This window comes from Hyperoodon ampullatus (assembly GCF_949752795.1).
Source record: "Hyperoodon ampullatus genome assembly, chromosome: 8".
Taxonomy (NCBI): Eukaryota; Metazoa; Chordata; class Mammalia; order Artiodactyla; family Ziphiidae; genus Hyperoodon; species Hyperoodon ampullatus.
Window position 1 is genome coordinate 95,967,383 of NC_136921.1, and position 22,983 is coordinate 95,990,365.

The following is a 22,983-nucleotide window of genomic DNA, read 5'->3' on the forward strand; positions in this document are numbered from 1 at the left end:
TTGCAGATGACATGATACTATACATAGGGAATCCTAAAGATGCTACCAGAAAACTACTAGAGCTAATCAATGAATTTGGTAAAGTAGCAGGATACAAAATTAATGCACAGAAATCTCTTGCATTCCTATACACTAATGATGAAAAATCTGAAAGTGAAATCAAGAAAACACTCCCATTTACCATTGCAACAAAAAGAATAAAATACCTAGGAATAAACCTACCTAAGGAGACAAAAGACCTGTATGCAGAAAACTATAAGACACTGATGAAAGAAATTAAAGATGATACAAACAGATGGAGTGATATACCATGTTCTTGGATTGGAAGAGTCAACACTGTGAAAATAACTATACTACCCAAAGCAATCTACAGATTCAATGCAATCCCTATCAAACTACCACTGGCATTTTTCACAGAACTAGGACAAAAAATTTCACAATTTGTATGGAAAAATGAAAGACCCTGAATAGTCAAAGCAATCTTGAGAAAGAAAAATGAAGCTGGAGGAATCAGGCTTCCAGACTTCAGACTATACTACAAAGTTACAGTAATCAAGACAGTACGGTACTGGCACAAAAACAGAAATACAGATAAATGGAACAGGACAGAAAGCCCAGAGATAAACCCACGCACATATGGTCACCTTATCTTTGATAAAGGAGGAAAGAATATACAATGGAGAAAAGACAGCCTCTTCAATAAGTGGTGCTGGGAAAACTGGACAGCTACATGTAAAGAATGAAGTTAGAACACTCCTTAACACCATACACAAAAATAAACTCAAAATGGATTAAGGACCTAATGTAAGGCAGACACTATCAAACTCTTAGAGGAAAACATAGGCAGAACTCTCTATGACATAAATCACAGCAAGATCCTTTTTGACCCACCTCCTAGAGAAATGGAAATAAAATCATAAATAAACAAATGAGACCTAATGAAACAAAAGCTTTTTCACAGCAAAGGAAACCATAAACAAGACCAAAAGACAACCCTCAGAATGGGAGAAAATATTTGCAAATGAAGCAACTGACAAAGGATTAATCTTCAAAATTTATAAGCAGCTCACCATCAATATCAAAAAAACAAACAGCCCAATCCAAAACTGGGCAGAAGACCTAAACAGACATTTCTCCAAAGAAGATATACAGATTGCCAACAAACACATGTAAGAAAGCTCAACGTCATTAATCATTAGAGAAATGCAAATCAAAACTACAATGCGATATCATCTCACACTGGTCAGAATGGCCATCATCAAAAAATCTACAAACAATAAATGCTGGAGAGGGTGTGGAGGAAAGTGAACCCTCTTGCACTGTTGGTGGTAATGTAAATTGATACAGCCACTATGCAGAACAGTATGGAGGTTCCTTAAAAAATTAAAAATAGGGCTTCTCTGGTGGTGCAGTGGTTGAGAGTCCGCCTGCTGATGCAGGGGACACGGGTTCATGCCCCGGTCTGGTAGGATCTCACATGCCGCAGAGTGGCTGGGCCCGTGAGCCATGGCCACTGAGCCTGTGTGTCCGGAGCCTGTGATCCGCAACGGGAGAGGCCACAACAGTGAGAGGCCAGCGTACCGCAAAAGAACAAAACAAAAAACTAGAAATAGAACTACCATACAACCCAGCAATCCCACTACTGTGCATATACCCTGTGAAAACCATAATTCAAAAATAGTCATGTACCACAATGTTCATTGCAGCTTTATTTACAATAGCCAGGACATGGAAGCAACCTAAGTGTCCATCGACAGATGAATGGATAAAGAGGATGTGGCACATATGTACAATGGAATATTACTCAGCCATAAAAAGATACAACATTCAGTTATTTGTAGTGAGGTGGATGGACCTAGAGTCTGTCATACCGAGTGAAGTAAGTCAGAAAGAGAAAAACAAATACTGTATGCTAACACATATATATGGAATCTAAAAAAAAAAAAAAAAAAAGGTCATGAAGAACCAAGGGTCAAGATGGGAATAAAGATGCAGACCTACTAGAGAATGGACTTGAGGACACGGGCAGGGGGAAGGGTAAGCTCGGACAAAGTGAGAGAATGGTAGTCTATATATGGACATATATACACTACCAAATGTAAAATAGATAGCTAGTGGGAAGCAGTTGCATAGCACAGGGAGATCAGCTCGGTGCTTTGTAATCAGCTAGAAGGGTGGGATTGGGAGGGTGGGAGGGAAGGAGATGCAAGAGGGAAAAGATATGGGAATATATGTATATGTATAACTGATTCACTTTGTTATAAAACAGAAACTAACACACCATTGTAAAGCAATTATATTCCAATAAAAATGTTTTTAAAAATTAAGGTAAAGAATAAGGTATTTAAAAAAAAAGAAAAAGACACTTGCACCCCAATGTTCATTGCAGCACTATGTACAATAGCCAGGTCATGGAAGCAACCTAAATGACCATCGACAGACAAATGGATAAAGAAGATGTGGTACATATATACAATGGAATATTACTCAGCTATAAAAAGGAACGAACTTGGGTCATTTGTAGAGATGTGGATGCATCTAGAAACTGTCATACATAGTGAAGTATGTCAGAAAGAGAAAAACAAATATCATATATTAACACATATATGTGGAACATAGAAAATGGTACAGATGAACCGGTTTGCAGAGCAGAAATTGAGACACAGAAGTAAGAACAAACATATGGACACCAAGGGGGGAAAGCAGCAGGGGGTGAGGGTGGTGGTGGTGGGATGAATTGGGAGATTGGGACTGACATGTATACAGTGATGTGTATAAAATGGATGACTAATAAGAAAATAATAAATAAACATTTTTTTTAAAAAGTCCACAAACAATAAATCTTGGAGAGGGTGTGGAGAAAAAGGAACCTTCCTACCCTGTTGGTGCGAATGTAAACTACTGTGGAGAACAGTATGGCGGTTCTTGAAAAAACTAAAAACAGAGCCACCATATGATCCTCCAATTTCACTCCTGGGCATGTATCTGGAGAAAACCATAATTTGAAAATATACATGCACCCCAATGCTCATAGCAGTACTATTTACAATATCTAAGACATGGAAGCAACCTCAACGTCCATCAACAGATGAATGGATAAAGAAGTGGTATATATATATACAATGTAATATTACTCAGCCATAAAAAAGAATGAAACAATGCTCTTTGCAGCAATATGGATGGACCTAGAGATTATCATACTCAGTGAAGTAAGCCAGACAGAAAAAGACAAATATCATGATATCGCTTATTTGTGGAATCTAAAAAAATATATACAAATGAACTTATTCACAAAACATAAATAGACTTACAAACATAGAAAACAAACTTATGGTTACTAAAGGGGGGGTAAATTAGGATTTGGGGATTAAAATATGCACACTACTATATATAAAATAGATAACCAACAAGGACCTACTGTATTATACAGGGAACTATACTAAATATCTTGTAATAACCTGTAATGTCAGAGAAATTTTAAAAAGAATATATATAAAACTGAACCACTTTGCTGTATACGTGAACCTAACACAACATTGTAAATTTACTGTATTTCAATAAAAATTTTTAAACTAAAAAATGTTAAAAAATTTTTTTAAATGTTTAAGTGACATTCATAATTTTAACGTCCAACTCAGCTGCTCATAAACCAAAGTCTTAAATCATTTTTTTAGTGCTTCAAAAGAAAAACTACCCATACTTCAGACAAAATGTCCTTGCAGAAAATAATTTGTCCCTAGGGAGACAGGTGTTGCTAACTCAAATATTGTACAACGAAATGTCTGAAGCTATCATATTTTTGATATATAACAAACGCTCATCTTAAGATAACAATTATACTGTTGATTTCCAGTTTATTTCTCCTTATAAGTACATCATCTGGCAGCATATCCTAGTAAAACTTCACATCATTATGTTCTCCTCCTAAGAAAAATTCTACCTGGTTCATGATAATATAAATCACGATACAGTTTGGATTTTTTAAAACCCTGCAACATATTTCACCATGAATTTCTTACATAAGACAACATGAATATTAAACAAAATATTGTTTAGAAGCCCTGGTTTTTACTATTGAGGAAAGGATCCTATGAAAACCATCATTATTATTACATGGAAAACAGATTTGATGTCTTCGGGAAACTAGGAAAACTTGCTCTTCTTAAATAAAAGCCAAATATTTAAGTAATTTTTCTATTTTCTTTATTTTTCAAAACTGAAAACCTGGAGGCTGTTCAACTAGAAGCTAAGAGCAAATTATATTACAAGGACAAAGTGTGTGTAATCAAAATGGTTCGTGAAGTTAGCATTTAAAAATGAAACAGAAAAATATGATAACAGAACTAACTCAGTCAAATATGGGCTAAAAATACCTTTGTCAATTGTCTCTGGGTAACAACTAAATATTACAAATAAATTAGAAAAACCAAAATATAATCACAAAATTCCATGGTCTTATGATAAAAGGGTTCTTCATTTTTTTTTTCTTTTTACCATTCCTTCTATTTTAGTTCTGGCTTTTGTCTCCTCTGCCTATTTTAATATATGAGTATCCCCCAAGATTCTGTATTTAGCCCTTTGCTTTTTTTTTTTTTTAACTCTATACTATTTCCTTGTAGTCTTTCATCTATTCCCATCACATCAGCTCTTCTTCACCTCTTCATGCACTCCTCTCAAACTGCCAGCCTGCTGCACATCTCCAACAGATGTTACATATGCCAAATGTGTCTGCAACAGAACATCTTTCCTTCAAATCAACCAGTGTCCGGATTTCACTCCGTTTATGACTATACCATTCTCCAAGTTACTTGGGCATAAGGCTTTAGATTTTTTTTTAATCTTTTTTTTTTTTTTTGCAGTACGTGGGCCTCTCACTGTTGCGGCCTCTCCCATTGCGGAGCACAGGCTCCGGACGCGCAGGCTCAGCAGCCATGGCTCACGGGCCCAGCCGCTCTGCAGCATGTGGGATCCTCCCGGACCAGGACACGAACCCGTGTCCCCTGCATCATCAGGCGGACTCTCAACTACTGTGCCACCAGGGAAGCCCTAAAATCTTTTTCTTCATTTCCACACCATTCTCCTAAGTCCTCCACTGAAGATCAACCAGTTCAACTCCCGAAAATCTTTCAGTTTTGAGTGGCCCTAAATGTCACCTTAGGGATACTTTGTTTTGTCCCCCTATATGGGATACCTGTCAAAGCCTATGAATATGCTTTAAAGTATAGATTATAGTACCTAGAGAAAAGGTTGGTTCAGGGTCCAGAGAAGCTTGCAATTCACCATTTCCAGGAAACTCAAATATGCAGAGTCTGGATCACACCGTAATTGAATAAAAATTAATGCATCTAGTGTACACACATGCTATAGTTAAAGGTTGTACATGTTTATCTTTGCATCACAGGTATAAAAAAAAGCAGAAAAGACTATGTTAAATGACTTTCACCACAATGACTACGTATTACGCTCATCAGTGACTACATTTCAGCCTTAATTTTTTAAGATTTAAATTTCTGACTCAATGATCAATGGTTATTTTCCCTACCAAATTTTTCATATCTTCATTGTGGCCCTTAACACATTTATAATACGAGTTTTCTTGTCTGTCTCCTAGGGCAAGAGTGTTCTATACAGGATTACATTTCATTCTTTTTTGTATTTCCAGCACTTAACACAGTGCCTGATCCAAAATGTGTGTTGGATGAATTAACTTATATTGACTATTAGTCAATAAAGTTATGGTGACTTTTCTATTACTAAGAATAAAAAAGATACTGTGCTCAACTGTGTTATTAAAAATTGGAATGTAAAAGGAGTTAACTTTTTTCCAAATAAAAATAGAAACAGTTCTAAGACTCCTTTGTTATATTTATAAACCCTTTTTAATCTGGCTACTCTTTGTCAATGTCTTAAAACTTCAAGTATCAATATTTGAGAGTTGGCTGCATCCTCCTTTTAGTACTGCCAATTTGTTCTTTCCTCAAAAATTCATCAAATCTTATTCATTGCTCCAGTTCAAAATATAAATGTGCATATTTGAAAATAACATTTAATATCTAAATATTCTAAAATTATAACTGTTAGACTAATCTCACTAAAAGACCAACTAGTTGAGGCTTTCAATACCTTCTTCATGTTTGTCTTAATAGAAGAATAAAGGAGAAAAAGATGTAAAAGCTTACAGGAAAAAAAATCCATTGGCTGATTAAAGACAATATTTAAAATCAATGAAAATATATATATTTTTTTAATTCACTGTTTTGCCACAGAACCAGTTAAAGCAAGATCTTTGGACTTAAAATAGTAATGTCTAAAATTCAAACGTAGGGCATTTATATTTTTGTGATGTAAACTTCTTTCATCCCCTGAACTTAAGTCAGGTCTATTTCAAATACAAATTCCTTGGTTGCGGACTTTTAAAAAAATTTTTGGGAAACCAGCAATCACTATCTTCCAAACCTGATGCAGTATATATGGTACAGAATAGGGACAATGGATGTGAGATACGAAGATAATCCACAAATAGACCCGACTCTGTGGAAATAAGAACAAAAGAGGACCAGGCAGAAGTAAACAATCAACCTCATCCCAAAAAGAGCAGGAAAGACACAGGCCACCTCCAGTTATGGAAAGAGCCTCGAGCCAATTGTATTTGACTCTCAGACAGTAGGCATTTTAATAAACACCTGGATTACCTAGCTTTGAAAGTAAAAGAAATATGAACAAAAACGCTCTAAGATTACAAACTTAAGAAAGGAAGTGTCAGTATTATGCAGCATTTGGCAGAGATCTTTGGAGGCTTGAGCGTGCATTTGTGTATGATGAAACTGACCCAGAACTGTCTTTGTGAGGCATGGGGATGAGGAGTTGGCTCCTCCCATAGGACCTACTGAGTCAACTGAGAGGCAGAAATGAAACAGCCATTCAATCAGACCATCCTGATTCGGTTCCTTCATTTTTATTAGATGATTTCAAACCTGTTTTGTTTGTTTGCATTGGTTGATTTCAAAAGTCAATCTATTTGCTTTTTTTTTTTTTTTTTTTTTTTTCTTTTTGCGGTACGCGGGCCTCTCACTGCTGTGGCCTCTCCCGTTGCGGAGCACAGGCTCCGGACGCGCAGGCTCAGCGGCCATGGCTCACGGGCCCAGCCGCTCCGCGGCATGTGGGATCTTCCCAGACCGGTGCACGAACCCGTGTCCCCTGCATCGGCAGGCGGACTCTCAACCACTGCGCCACCAGGGAAGCCCAATCTATTTGCTTTTAATCAGCAAAATCACTCTGTCCTCCAGGACAATGGCAGAGAATATGACCTCATATATTTCACTACCTCCAACTGTTATCAAAATCAAAGGTACAAAAAGTAACATTCCCAAAGGGTGATAGCCTAAAAAATATGTAGTTTATTCATCTCTGTAATTTGCCTAGATTTTAATCCTGGATCAAACCAAAACGTCATTCATTAAGCTGAAAAAATATGTGGACAGTATTTTTGTGGTGTGTGTGTGTTTGGACAAGTGGCTCTAGTCCAATAAAATTGCTTTTACTGAATTGGGCTTTCTTGTGACGCCCTCTGTTTACTTGCTTTTGGTTTTATGGGTGAGCTATATTGCGGAAGTTGTCTCTCACATCACTCAGCCAGCCCTTCATAAGCCCCAAGGGAGATTTCCTCAGACCGTCAGTGCAAGGAAGAGTTCTGCCTCTCCTAATCAAATGACACATTCTTATTTTATAGACCATTCAAGTCCCACGAGTACCTGCCCATGTAAGGAAATTTATTCAATTAAGTTTTCATTTTCATTTTAACTTCTTTTATCTCTTCTCAAATGAATTTAAAATAAGAACACTGTAAAAGACTCACCATTAAAGTGGAATGCTTTTAGTTAAACATATATATATATATATATATTTTTTTTCTGTATGTTTCCAGAGAGATGAACCAAACTACGGTCTCTGTAGTTTCCTGCCTTCTTAAAACAGTCAGGTCTCCTTGAAGGGACCACTTAGTAACAGTTCTCCTAGCTCTAATATTTCACTTCACCTCATCTTTTGTGCATAAAATCGTATCAGTTGACTGCCCTTGACCAACTTGGGTCCTCAGTCTTCTTGATCAATGATTCCTGGCCTGAAAATTTCTAACATCACCATGTGCCTGCTCTTTGTCTGGCACCCATCTCTGTCCTGAGTCATCTTACCCCAAGCTGTGCATCAACTACACCAGCTGCCTCTACCTTGATCAATCTGGCAAACAGGAAGAAATGGCCAAAACAAAAAACAAAAAAAAAGAAAGCAAGACTTACAAATTTATGAGAAAAAAAAAGTCCTAAAACTCAGTTTGATTATACTTTACCTAGATACCTTTAGAAATCCAAATTGCTTTATATGTGTATTCATGCACTTTATTTAAAATGTAAAATATAAATGCCATTCAGAAATTTTAGATACAACTGAATTCAAAAGGAGATAATATTCTAGTAAATGCTCTCTTTTCTCTGGATATTACCTTCAGAAAAATCTACCCTGAAATATAGACAATTTAAATATTATCTTCAAAAAACTGTTATCCTCACTGGACGGCCATGTGTAAATCAATGAAGTTAGAACACTCCCTCACACCATACACAAAATATAAATTCAAAATGGCTTAAAGACTTAAATATGAGACATGACACCATAAAACTCCTACAAGAGAACATAGGCAAAACATTCTCTGACATAAATAGCACTGATGTTTTCTTAGGTCAGTCTCCCAAGGCAATATAAATAAAAGCAAAAATAAACAAATGGGACCTAATCAAACTTATAAGCTTTTGTACAGCAAAGGAAACCATAAACAAAAACAAAAGACAACCTATAGACTGGGAGAGAATTGCAAATGATGTGACCAACAAGGGCTTAATTTCTAAAATATACAAACAGTTCATACAACTCAATTTCAAACAACAAACAACCCAATCCAAAAATGGACAGAAGACCTAAATAGACATTTCTCCAAAGAAGACATGCAGATGGACAACAGGCACATGAAAAGATGCTCACCATCACTAATTATTAGAGAACTGCAAATCAAAACTACAATAAGGTATCACCTCACACCAGTCAGAATGGCCATCATCAAAAAGTCTACAAATAATAAATGCTGGAGAGGATGTGGAGAAAAGGAAACCCTCTTGCACTGTTGGCGGGAATGTAAATTGGTGCAGCCACTATGGAGAACAGTGTGGAGGTCCCTCAAAAAACTAAAAATAGTTACTGTCTGATCCAGCAATGCCACTCCCGAGCATATATCTGGAAAAGATGAAAACTTTAATTCGAAAAGATACATGCACCCCAATATTCAGGGAGGCACTTTTTACAATAGCCAGGACATGGAAGCACCGTAAGTGTCCATCCACAGATGAATGGATAAAGAAGATGTGACACACACACACACACACACACACACACACACACACACAATGGAATATTAGTCAGCCATAAAGAAGAATGAAATAATGTCATTTTCAGCAACATGTATGTAGAGATTATCATACTAAGTGAAGTAAGTCAGACAGAGAAAGATAAATATTATGATATCACTTTTATATGGAATCTAAAAAATAGTACAGATGAACTTATTTAAAAAACCCAAACTCGGGCTTCCCTGGTGGCGCAGTGGTTGAGAGTCCGTCTGCCAATGCAGGGGACACAGGTTCATGCCCCGGTCTGGGAAGATCCCACACACCGTGGAACGGCTGGGCCCGTGAGCCATGGCCGCTGAGCCTGCGCGTCCGGAGCCTGTGCTCCGCAACGGGAGAGGCCACAACAGTGAGAGGCCCACGTACCACAAAAAACAGTAAAAACAAAAAAAACAAAACAAAAAAACCCCCAAACTCACAGACATAGAAAACAAGGTTATGGTTACCAAAGGGGAAGGGGGGAGGGATAAATTGGGAGTATGGGATTAACAGATGCACACTACCATATATAAAACAGATAAACAACAAGAATTTACTGTATAACACAGGGAACTATATTCAATATCTTGTAATAAACTGTAACAGAAAAGAATAGAAAAAAGGAATATACATATATACACATATACACACATATATATATGTATAACCAAATCACACTGCTGTAACCTGAAACTAACACAATATTGTAAATCAACTATACTCCAATTTTAAAAAAAACTGTTATTCTCAAGCTACCCAGTACATATATGCACTTGCCATCAATGTGTAGGTGGAAGAAAAGCAAATTCTAATGTAAGCTCAAAAGAAACATTAATAGAAAAATAACAAGTGAAAAAAAATATTTAAGAACTGTTTTATTTCAGATTATCAAAAGTTTCTTTAAGGAAGCAGTCATTAAACAGTTACTTCCTAAGTCATTCTATAAGGTCAGCATCACCTTGATAGCAAAGTCAGAAAAAAGATAATAAAAGCAGAAAAGAAAACTACATACAAATACCTCTCACAAATATCAATGTTAAAATCCTCAACAAAATACTAGCAAACCAAATTCAGTAAAATATTAAAAGAATTATATACCATGACCATGTAGGATTTATTCCTGGAATGCAAGGATAGTTCAACATATGAAAATCAATCAACGTAATACACCACGTTAATAGAATGAAAGGAAAAAGCCATATGATTATTTCAACTGAAGTAAAAAAGCATGCGACCAAATTCAACACCTTTCATGATAAAAACACTTAACAAACTAACAATAGAAGCAAATGACCTCAACATAATCAAGGGTTACTGTACTGATAAATACAGTGTCATGTTTAGGTTAATAACCTATGTCAAGGAAACCAGACTCATTAAAAATCTCCACAAGGAGTACTTACCTGCCAAAATTTTCTTGAACTGTCTAAACCATACGTCACAGTGGTCTTCACTTAAATTAATAAGATCAAGTGTAGAATCCTTTAATTTATTTTGTTCTTTTTTCAGACATATGAAGAGTGTGATTCCTAATAAAGTACCACTTCTCTGCTGTTTAACTGAATAACGCCGTTTCAGTTTGACAGAGAATATGTCTTTGAGTTCAATAAATTCTTCTTTATGTAGAAAATTATACTTGGAATCACCTGAAAAGAAAATAAATTTTCTAATCAAAACCACTGTGTCTATAACTTATATGTATGAATAATAAATAGTGAAAACCCAGAAAATCTTTATCATCTGTTATTTTACTGATTATGCTTTATGTCAAGTTCTGTATGAGATGGGTGGGGGAAAAAAAAGAAAAATTGGGTCTATTTTCCCATAAATAGAAGAAATGGAAGGGAGTGTCTGCCACACAAGGCCTAGGACATTCAGAATCTGAGAATATTCAATGTATGAAGAATTCCAGGAACATAAACAAAGCAACATTTCAATAATAATAAGTTAGTATCATGCAAGAGGCTTCCTGGTACTTACAAGGACAGAGTAAAGTAATGCAAAGAAGAGAATTCACTAACAGAAGTGAGTTCATAACAGGTTGTTGAAGGCAACATGTAAAGGAAAGAAAATTTACATTCTAGGGAAAGTAACACATGTGCAAAAAGGAAACAGAGCAAGATTACTGTGAGTAGAAAGCATTATGAATGCCTGCTATTCTAAAAAGAAAGATTCACCTGAATCTTACAATAGTCAGACTTTATTTTATAGTGGCATGAAATTTTACTGGTTATGTTTAAACACAGGTCAGAAAATACTTGTTGTTGTGATAATGGACTATTTCAACTGACTCTCAAAGTAGAAGTGTTTTATACTTAAAAAAAAGTACTTTCAAAACTTCCACTCTGGCCAACATGGAATCACAGGGAATGCTTTTACCTTCTGCCTGAAACAACTAAAAGAGCACACCAGAGAAAGGAAACATCAGTTTCAGACATGGGACATTAGGTAGCACAGAACAGTGATCCCTGAGAGAGGGAAAACAAAGAAGCCATATGATTACAAGCTGACTGTCCCAGGCCACAGGGAGTGGAACCCTGGTGGAGCCTGGTTGTCTCCCTGAGTTGAGGAGGATTGAGGAGCCAGGAAAGCCAAGATGACTTAGAGTTCACTTGGAAAATTATTATAAAAAAGAGAGCTGCACAGAAAGAGAACTCTGTAGATCTGCCCCCTGAATCTTCAGCTGAGCATGGATCTGTATACGTGTGAGGCCAGGGAAAGAATTACCCAAAGGATTAGAGAGAACAACACTCAGAGATCACACAGGTGTTTCCACCAGCCAAAGTGGAAAAATAATGAAATTCGTGGGACTTTGGGGAGAGCACTTAAAAAAGTATTGTCTCGTTAGCGAGCTGACCAAAGGCTGCTCTGATCCCACCTAACAAAGCTTAAGAGCAAGCCTCAAAAGGATTCAAGTGTTTCCAAGTAACTTAACATCCTAGAACAAAGCTCAAGAGTATTTACTGGAGCTAAAATGAACATTTTGGTACATGACTCTTTTTGAATTATGGTTTTCTCAGGGTATTTGCCCAGTAGTGGGATTGCTGGGTCATAGAGTAGTTCTATTTTTAGTTTCTTAAGGAATCTCCATACTGTTCTCCACAGTGGCTGCATCAATTTACATTCCCACCAACAGAGCAAGAGGGTTCCCTTTTCTCCACACCCTCTCCAGCATTTACTGTTTGTAGATTTTTTGATGATGGCCATTCTGACCGGTGTGAGATGATACCTCATTGTAGTTTTGATTTGCATTTGTCTAATGATTAATGATGTTGAGCATTCTTTCATGTGTTTGTTGGCAGTCTGTATATCTTCTTTGGAGAAATGTCTATTTAGGTCTTCTGCCCATTTTTGGATTGGGTTGTTTGTTTTTTTGATATTGAGCTGCATGAGTTGCTTGTATGTTTTGGAGATTAATCCTTTGTCAGTTGCAGGACATGGAAGCAACCTAAGTGTCCATCAACAGATGAATGGATAAAGAAGATGTGGCACATATAGACAATGGAATATTACTCAGCCATAAAAAGGAACGAAACTGAGTTATTTGTAGTGATGTGGATGGACCTAGAGACTGTCATACAGGGTGAAGTAAGTCAGAAAGAGAAAAACAAATACTGTATGCTAACACATATATATGGAATCTAAAAAAAAAAAAGAAAGCAAAGAAAATGGTCAGAAAAACCAAGGGGCAAGACGAGAATAAAGATGCAGGCCTACTAGAGAATGAACTTGAGGATATGGGGAGGGGGAAGGGTAAGCTGGGACAAAGTGAGAGAATGGCATGGACACATATACACTACCAAACGTAAAATAGATAGCTAGTGGGAAGCAGCCGCATAGCACAGGGAGATCAGCTCGATGCTTTGTGACCACCTAGAGGGATGGGATAGGGAGGGAGGGAGATGCAAGAGGGACGAGATATGGGGACATATGTATATGTATAACTGATTCACTTTGTTATAAAGCAGAAACTGACACACCATTGTAAAGCAATTATACTCTAATAAAGATGTTAAAAAAGAAAAGTATTTACAGGAATACGAAAATATTTAGCAACTCTAAATGGTAACATTCTCAATTGCTCTCATTCAATCAAAAATCACTACACATGTAAAAAGGCAGAAAAATACCAGCCATGATAAGAGACAAAGAAATCAATAGAAACAGATGTAGAAATGGTACCAGCGCTAAAATAGCCCCAGGAAGCAGAGACCCTCTCTCAGCTTTCTTAGCCCTTAAGTAGGCATAAAGATATTCTCAGACTGGAGCAAAAATTTTCAGGTGATTTAAGAAGTTCTTTCTCTGCATTCTCAGGGAGTTTGGGGGCCTTTCCCAACCATTCTGCAAACAGCCCAATTGCTCCCAAAGCACATGTACCACTGAAAAAGAAACAAAGACATGTTCTTCTCTCAGTGTTTATGGCAGTGGGATAGGGTGAACCCACGGGCAAATTTTCAGGCCTGTCCTTTCCTCAGAAAGCTCAGGCTTCAGGTCTGTGTACTGTCTACTTCTATTGTCACCCAGTGACCTGAGAATCAATACGCTCAAAGTATCACTTCAATGGGAAACATTTATATATTCTAGAAAATAAAACAGCCATCACTATTACACAATCATCACTTAATCAACAGAGTGAAAATAATGTATCATCAGAAGCCAAAATGTCCCACGCGCCTTCATGAACAGAGTGAGTCAACCCACCCACTTTTCTGTAAGTACTAATGGATTAACCCATGTTGGTAAGATTGACTTTTCTCTAGTTCAATGGCTCTCAATCTCTTTGGTCTCAGAGCTCATTTACATTCTTAAAGACTGAGGGCCCCAAATAGCTTTTGTTTATGTAGGTTATATCTATTGATATTTACTATATTAGATATTAAAACGGAGACTTTTTTAAACACAAGAATACAAAGCACACACTGCATTAGCCATCAGGACAAAGATGTCACCACATATCTCAGCCTCTGGAAAACTCAACTGTACCCTTGGGAGAGAATAAGAGTGAAAATAACAAATAACTTCTTAATAAAATTATGAAAATGGCTTTGACCTCCCAAACTCCCTGAGAGGGTCCAAGAACACATTTTGAAAATGCAGCTTTAGCATATTTTAGATTGTTTTTTCCCTTTGATCATATAATAAAGTTAGGACCTTTCACAGACTCAACTTTTCAATTAACTAAAATTCTTGTTTCCACTTGAATACTCCAAATTGGTACAGAATGACCAGTGAGAGTTCCTCCAATCTGCCTCCTTTGTTACAATATCCCAATAGCTTTGAAAATAACCTTTCTTTCTTATAACAGCATAGTGTTTCAAGCTCATCTGGATTCCTCAAGGAGCCCTGGTTCCTTCTCAGGAAGAATATCTTAGAAACTAAAAGCTGGACAGTATGTTATATATGAGGGAAACCAAGCTCTTTCACAGTAAATCATCTAAGCTGGTGGGCTTAGTACAAGTTATTTGCACTTGTTGAGCAGGTAGGCATATGGCCAGGGTCTCTAGAACAATTGGGAGGGGCTAGGGATATCTTACATCCTTCCTCTACCTTCAAGAATGGAATCGGGGCTTCCCTGGTGGCGTAGTGGTTGAGAGTCTGCCTGCCGATGCAGGGGACGCGGGTTCGTGCCCCGGTCCGGGAGGATCTCACATGCCGCGGAGCGGCTGGGCCCGTGGGCCATGGCCGCTGAGCCTGCGCGTCCGGAGCCCGTGCTCTGCAACGGGAGGGGCCACAGCAGTGAGAGGCCCGCGTACCGCAGGGAAAAAAAAAAAAAATAAGAATGGAATGAAGCAGGCTTTCAAAGATCCCGACAAATCCTCACCCTGCGGTATGTACTGTCTGTATGGCAAATGATACCTTGTGAAGTGTAAAGAAACTGGCCTCCCATATATGGGTGCTGCTGGATGTCTGCTTCATACAGCTAAATGTTATAGATAGGTCATAGCACTTACCTACCCTAAAGGAATTTATATTCTTGATTATATCTGCGAGTACTTTTCCAAAAATCAGTTAAACAATCAATAAAGTTGAACATCTTTTATTTTTCATTTGTATTTCTTAAAAGAGTTGCCTCTACAAATGCATTTCCCTATTTCTATTTGGTTGCTTGCCCATTTCTTACTAATTTGTAGGAGTCCTTCAAATATTCTTGAAATTAATCCTTTATTACACATGCATGATATATGTTACAAATAATTTCTTCTAGGCTAATCTTATAATATTCGTTATAACCTTGTGTCTCATATCAATTTGAGTATTTATGTAGTCAAACATACAGCAAATAAGAGCTCCGAGGAAGGAAAGTAGAAAGGGAGGGAAGGACCACTGAGAAAAAAAAAAAAAGAGGGATGAAATATACACTTTTCACTCGAAGTCCTATATTAGTCTGAATTGCTTGCCGTGTGTGCTTTACTTTGGCAGTAAACAATTCAATGACTATTCCTAGTTAAACTCTCTTGTCAACTGCAAATTTAAAGATACTAAACCAACAGCCAAGATCCAACTTAGTAGTAAAAACTAGAAAAATTTACGGAAACAGGGCAAGAATACCTAATATTATTCTTACTACTCTCAATTATTCTGGACTTTCTGGTCACGATCATACATAAGGAAAATAAAATAAAAACAACTGATGGTGGACGGGGTAGAGGGACAGCTGAAACGATAACTATTCATAGATAGTATCACAATATATTCACAGAACTCAAAAGAATCAACTTAAAACCATTAGAACTAATAGGAATAGCCAGTAAGGAAGCTGGTTACAAATATATCAATACCTAGAAAGGAAGCATAATGGAGATAAAGAGGTCTTATGCAAATTATTATCCAGGAACAAATTTAGCAAAATGATCCCGGACTTGCTTGGGTGGAAAAGGCCATTCAAAATAAACTGAGAGACAAAGAATTGAATAAACGAAGGCATACCAAGTTCGAAGATTACCTATTTTTATGCCAGTATTCTCATTATGAATAACTACTTTAATGCAATTCCAGTCAAAATCTCAATGGTATTTTCTTTGATGTAAGGGGCAAGGCACCTAATCAAACGATTTGCAAATTTTCTTGGAATAAATATATTAATGAAGAAAATGTTTTAACAGTAATGAGGGGGAGTACATACCCAGTCAGATAAAATACTATTTTATTTACTATAATAATTTAAATATCTAGGAATAGATAAATGAATGGTCCAAAGAAATACTTGTAAATATTTTAAGTCACTAATGTGATAATGGTAGTATCCAAGTTCAGTGGGAAATATTCAGTAAAAGGTGATTTAGAACTGGTTCATCTTTAAAAAAGAAAAGAAAAACTAGATCTCTATTTCATAATATACACCAATATTCCTAGATTAGAAAGAACTTTATATAACCATAAATTAGTAAAGCCATAGCATGGCAATAAAGGCAGACATCACAGAGACTGAGATACTCAACATAAAAGTTATTTAATGCCAATAAAGTCCTAAAGACCTATAAGCAGAAGTCACAAACAAAGGCCAACGGGGCAGAAATATTTGCAACATATGACAGTTAAATAATCTATTTAATCAAGAAAAGAAACACTTTAGTGGAAAAGTACATAAAAGGCCCAGGCAGGCATTTCACAAAAGAAGAAATGCAAATTGACCATGAACATATGAGAAAGTTCAATCTAATTAGTAATCAAAGAAATGCAAATTAAAACAACAAGATACCATTTTTTGCCTTTTAGATTGGCACAAGATCAAAAATAATGCTCAGTGATGGTGTCGGTAAAGGGAACCAGTCCCAGCACTGGTGGGAATGCAAAAATGGTAACTGCTGGAGAACAAGTTAGGAATACGTATCAAAAGATTTCAAAATGTTAATTGCAGCATTTATAATAGCAAAAATATTTAAAGCAATATTCATGTTCTTCAATAGGAGAACAGTTTAATCATAATCTTCAACTCACAAATGAGCAAATTAGATCTTTGTGTTCTAATCTGGAAAGGCACTCATGTTAAGAGGTATGAATAAGTGGAATAAAAGCAAGTGACAAAATAATCTGAGAGATTTGATCTCACTTTCTTTAAAAGGAGAAAAAACCCAAGGGGAAAATAAACAGTGGTTACCCATGAGAAGAGAGATATGAGGGAGTACAAGATTAATTTTTTCTTAAAAACCTCCCTCTCTGTAGTCAGCATTACATTTTATATTTTTTTTAAATGGAGAGAAGGGAAAATGCCTTAAAATATGCATATTTTTGATCCAGCAATTTACTTCCAGGAATTTACCCTAAGGGAGTAAGTAACATGCACAATTTAGCTAAAAGAATGCTTACCCAAGCATTATTTGAGTGAAACTTGGAAACAAACTAAATATGAAATAACAGAGTATTGGTTCTGATAAATGAAGCAGAGTCATATACCAGAATGCAATTCAGTCATTAAAATGTAGAAATCTGACTAGAAAAGTGACTAAAACAGTGCACATTTCCATTACTGTTTTGTATATATTTACTGAACACATAATGCAGGTGGAATATATTTCCATATGCACATATGTATGAAGATGCATGTGAAAACTTGGAAGGAGAATGAGTTTGTGATTTAGTTTGCGTATATGAATTTCTAATTTTCCTACAATGAAAGTATTTCTATAATTAATTGAAAAAGATGATTTCCTTTGCTCATCCTAAAATAGTTCCTGATCATAGTTTTAATTGTTAAAATCCCATTTTCTGGGCTTCCCTGGTGGCGTAATGGTTGAGAGTCCGCCTGCCGATGCAGGGGACACGAGTTCGTGCCCCGGTCCGGGAAGATCCCACATGCCGCGGAGCGGCTGGGCCCATAAGCCACAGCCGCTGAGCCTGCGTGTCAGGAGCCTGTGCTCCGCAACAGGAGAGGCCACAGCAGTGAGAGGCTCACGTACCGCAAAAATATCCCATTTTCTAAAATGTAAGGGTAGCTAATATTTAATGAGCATGTGCTATATCATTGTGCTATATCATTGCTATAAGCACTTTACATCTATTATCTCATTTAATCCTTAACCTGTGGATCTACTAACCTGAGGTAGATGCTTTTTCCTAAAAGAGAAGGAATTCAGGCCAGAGTGTTTACATAACTTGTCCACGGTCATACATCTGGTAGGGGCCAGATCCAAGATTTAAATCCAAGCAATTTGGCTGGTCTTTACCCACATTTCACATTAGTAAGGACCTTCTTCAAGTAAACACACACTCGTCTGACCCTCTGGATCTGTTTTTTATTCTAGTCAAACTTAAAACAGTAGGCCAACTATTATTCTGTCTCTAACTAGTCTGTAGGAAAACAGCAAACCACCAATGTCTTTTTTATTTATTTTTTTAAATAAATGTATTTATTTATTTATTTTTGGCTGCATTGGGTCTTCATTGCTGTGCATGGGCTTCTCATTGCGGTGGCTTCTCTTGTTGCAGAGCACGGGCTCTAGGTGCATTGGCTTCAGTAGTTGTGGCTCACGGGCTCTAGAGCTTAGGCTCAGTAGTTGTGGTGCACGGGCTTTGTTGCTCTGCGGCATGTGGGATCTTCCCAGACCACGGCTCGAACCCGTGTCGCCTGCATTGGCAGGAGGATTCTTAATCATTGCACCACCAGGGAAGCCCCACCGACGTGTCTTAACTGAGTAGTGGAGTTGATCCTTAAACAACTCAGGGCTTAGGGGTGCACCCTCAGCGCTGTCAAAAATCCACATATAATTTATAGCTGTCCCTCCGTATCCACGGTTCCCCCCATTCGTGGTTCTACACCCAAGGACGCAAACAACCACCCGCTATTTACTATTTTTTAAAAAAATCTGCATATATATGGATGTATGCAATTCAAAGCCATGTTGTTCAAGGGTCAACTGTATTTCATCTGAAACTTCAGGGTAACCTTCAAGGAAATGGAAGGTTAGATTGTAGCAACCAGGAGCTGACAGAAGTGAAAATTCTGAAAATCTCTGTAACTCTCTGAGTAGTATTTCCTGCTTTCCCTGCTCAGGCTTCAAATCTCTTCCCACCTTTGCCCACTGATTCAAATTTGTGGTTTTCACATGGTCTCTTTGCCAGGGTGACAACAGGAAACTAAGAGGAAGAACTACAGATTTAGAACATTTTGTTTTCATTTGAAATGAAAATAAAAATAATTGATCTGTGAATAAAATAGTTTTTGTTTGTTTTACAAACTTCTAACAATATGCAAATGTTCTTCAGCACTCTCTTTTTCTCAGCAGCTACAGAGATCTCTCAGGTGCCAATTTCCTACATAGTAATTCTGGTCTACTGTTCATTTCTCCAATGTTAATCATTTACATGACATGAGTAAATCTGCCCAGTTCTCTCTAATCACAGGATACACCTGCTTTTGAATAAAACTGTTTCCTAACATATGTGAAGATGTGTATACTAGTTTTATAGAAAATTATTTTCTTCTTCTGAATATGGTCTTTAGGATTAAAACTTGTTAGAATTCTGTGAACTTGAATTTAAACTGGTTTTATTTAATGGCTTGGAACTGTCTAAATACTGTTTAATCCATCATCAGATTAGATGGTGCTTGTCTATGTCTTTGTTTTGTTTTTTGAAGTTCTTAAGATATAAGCAGTGGGCCAGCTGCTCTGTGGGGCAAACAGGACATTGGTTTCCAAGACTTGAAAGAGAGCTAAGGCCAAAGGGTCCTCAGGTTTCTAGGTGGAAAGCCCTCAGGCTAACCCCCAGTGAAGGCTGAAGGTTCTAGAGATCATCTAATAGGATAAGCTAAAAATCTAAGAAGGTCACTGTTTCTCCTCAACCCCCATACCAAAACACTTACTCTTTGGGACACATTTAGAAAATACAAATATTTATGAGAAACATGATTAAAGAGAAAAAAAAAGAGAAAATAAACCATATTCAGAGTGAAGAGTACTGTTTTAGGGTCTATAAAAATTGACCACTTATCTATACCCCTTTATAAGTAATACCTTAAGAATGACTCAGACTCTCTTTATTATCTATGTGAATCAGAAAAATACTGTTTTTGATTTATAACCTATTTTATTTGTAAATTTATAAATGCTGAAACATATTTAGGTCTTTTATCTCTGCTTACTTTTTCATCTGCAAGATAGCTGCTTCGATCCCCACACCAGCCACCTCTGTTATAGTATACAATCAGTTTCTGCCATGTATAAAAGCAAATGTTTTCATAATGTGGCAAAAGCCACATTTCCATGCACAACCTAACACATGCAGACAGTATGTAAAAGAAGAGTTAAAAAATTTTTTTTTAATTTAAAAAAAACATACTTCAGGGGGATGTAGTTTAAATATAACTTTAATTTTACCTTAATGTTAAAATATAGCTTTATTGGTGAAAAATATGAAGTCAAACTTTATCCATAAGTTGATATTTGATAATAGTAGATAAAAATATGAGAATCATTTATAGATACTTTCTCAGATTATGAGAATTAAAACCTTACAGATGATATATATTTATATATGTTTTTCTTTGTGGCAAGTGGTTTATTGTTTGAAATCTATTGGTTCATTAGGATCATATTGGTGATAGCTAGTTGTTTCAGAACATTAACTGTCCTCTCACATTACTTACATAGATGCTGGGGACCATCTGTTCCAGCATGGGATTTAAGTATACGTCTATTGGATATCATGCTATTTATTTAATTCAGCACCCACTTCCTATTGTTGTATTTTCTTGGGGGAAAAGTCAATTTAATTACAAGGAATAAAGATAACCTCTCCTGGCAGGTTACCCTGTCACCATGAAAGCAAAGCAGGACCTGCTTAAAGTAGGTTACAGTGGTTAACAAGAAGAGTAAAACCAACACTTAAGAATATTTAGCAAAGGTTTAACAGAAATAGAACAGTGAATGGCACTTTTAAAAATATTACTGTAAGCCCAGGCCTTGTCTAAATCAATCTTGGCACATCTGTCTGATGCAGACCGTAAACAGGATTAGAGATGGATTTATCTGCTTGGCGCTAATTGCGCTCACAGTTCCTGCACATGTCCACTCTTTAAAATACTGCCTGAAAAACAAGCCTGCCTGATAGATGGCTCCCACAACAGAGTGTAGACACACACTTATGGTATATTAGATGGTTAAGCAATGTGATGTCTAACAATTTTTTTTCCAGCTCTTCAGAATTACTTATCTAATCCCCTAATTAAAAATACAAAATTCTGTTTGAATACACCACATACTGAGATAAATCTGTGAAGCAAGGGACCAATAAATTTGAATACACTTTAACTGTAAGAAGAAAACACAATTTAATTGTTAATAATCAGGTTAAACTAGGGTTTAAACAAATAGGACTGCACCAGTAATTTACTGAAAAACCATCACAATGCATTGATATCCTCAAGAATTATGACTTAACATGTTAGCATAAAAGTTTAAGTTCCTAAATACATACACTTATCAAGAGTGACAAGAAATAGAATTATCTAGTAAAAGAATTATAGAGGAAGTTCTAAACTTATCACTTACGGAGAGATAAATGTCAATCCCATACCAAAAAGTCACATTTTTGTCATACCAAATAAAAAATTAATGTTCAATTTCTTATCTGCAATTTTTTTTCCCACGTAGTTATTTCTATAATTTGTAAACAGCTTAGGTACTTCTCTTAAGAACTAAGCACCTGGAGATACATAGGTACTTTTGCATGAAGTCTAAAATGAACTAATCAGGCAAAAAATTAAATATTATTCTTTGTTTTGATGATTTGAAATACAGACAATATGTAATTCTTTATTCAAAACATTTAATGCCTATGATACAGAGTGACATTAACAATTTTAAATTACATAGTCTGTTTAATCATGAATACCACATAAAATCAGTATTTTAAAAATCAGTATAATTGAAAATTTAGGTTGACTTCCAATCATAGACAATCTTCTGTTCTAAAGCTCTTTTCTTGATACATAATTTACTCATGTTCCATATATCTTAGTGAGCTCTTAGAAATCAGTTTTTTTCCTATATCTACCATTAATAAAAGTATATCTATACTTCCACTGTTGTTTCATACAGACAAATAATGGAGAAATTGGCAAATTAAGTCAATCAATTAAATATTCTCAATGTGTAGTCTCAGAAGGTATATAGGGTCAACATGATTTTTATAATAATACTAGAGATGTTATTTGCCTTTTTCACTGTGCTGACATTTGCACGGATGGTGAAAAGGCAATAGTGGTTAAAACTCCTGGTGTCACCATGAATCAAGGCAGTGACACTAAATTCCATTAATAATTGTTGCATCCTTCATCACCTCAAACTCACAGTTTAAAAAAAAAAAGTTTCACTTAACTGTCCTTGATGAAGCAGTAACACTTTAATTTTTTAAAAAAAATCTCTGCTTTTTAGTATATTTCTTTTTAATATTATATGTGGTGAAATAGGAAATGTGCAAAAAAGTGATGGCTCTCTCCAGGAAAAGCACTTATACCCTTTGCATTATGACTAGCTGGATTTTGTGGAAGACCATTTTTGCTTGAAAGATGAACTCACAGACTATGGTATTCAGACATGAGTATTTGGTAAAT

The 22,983-nt window shown here is 36.3% G+C and overlaps 1 protein-coding gene across 3 annotated transcripts in view; it reads right to left on the minus strand.

The window, feature by feature from the left end:
* CERKL (CERK like autophagy regulator) overlaps nt 1-22,983 on the minus strand; it is a gene marked incomplete at both ends in the record, with an annotated part of 157,570 nt that overhangs the window by 101,099 nt on the left and 33,488 nt on the right. For all 3 annotated transcript variants that reach the window (XM_079709980.1, XM_079709979.1, XM_079709978.1), the window contains one exon: nt 10,835-11,077. In XM_079709980.1, coding sequence (XP_079566106.1) covers nt 10,835-11,077 — 243 coding nt within the window. The remainder of the gene's footprint in view (nt 1-10,834; nt 11,078-22,983) is intronic.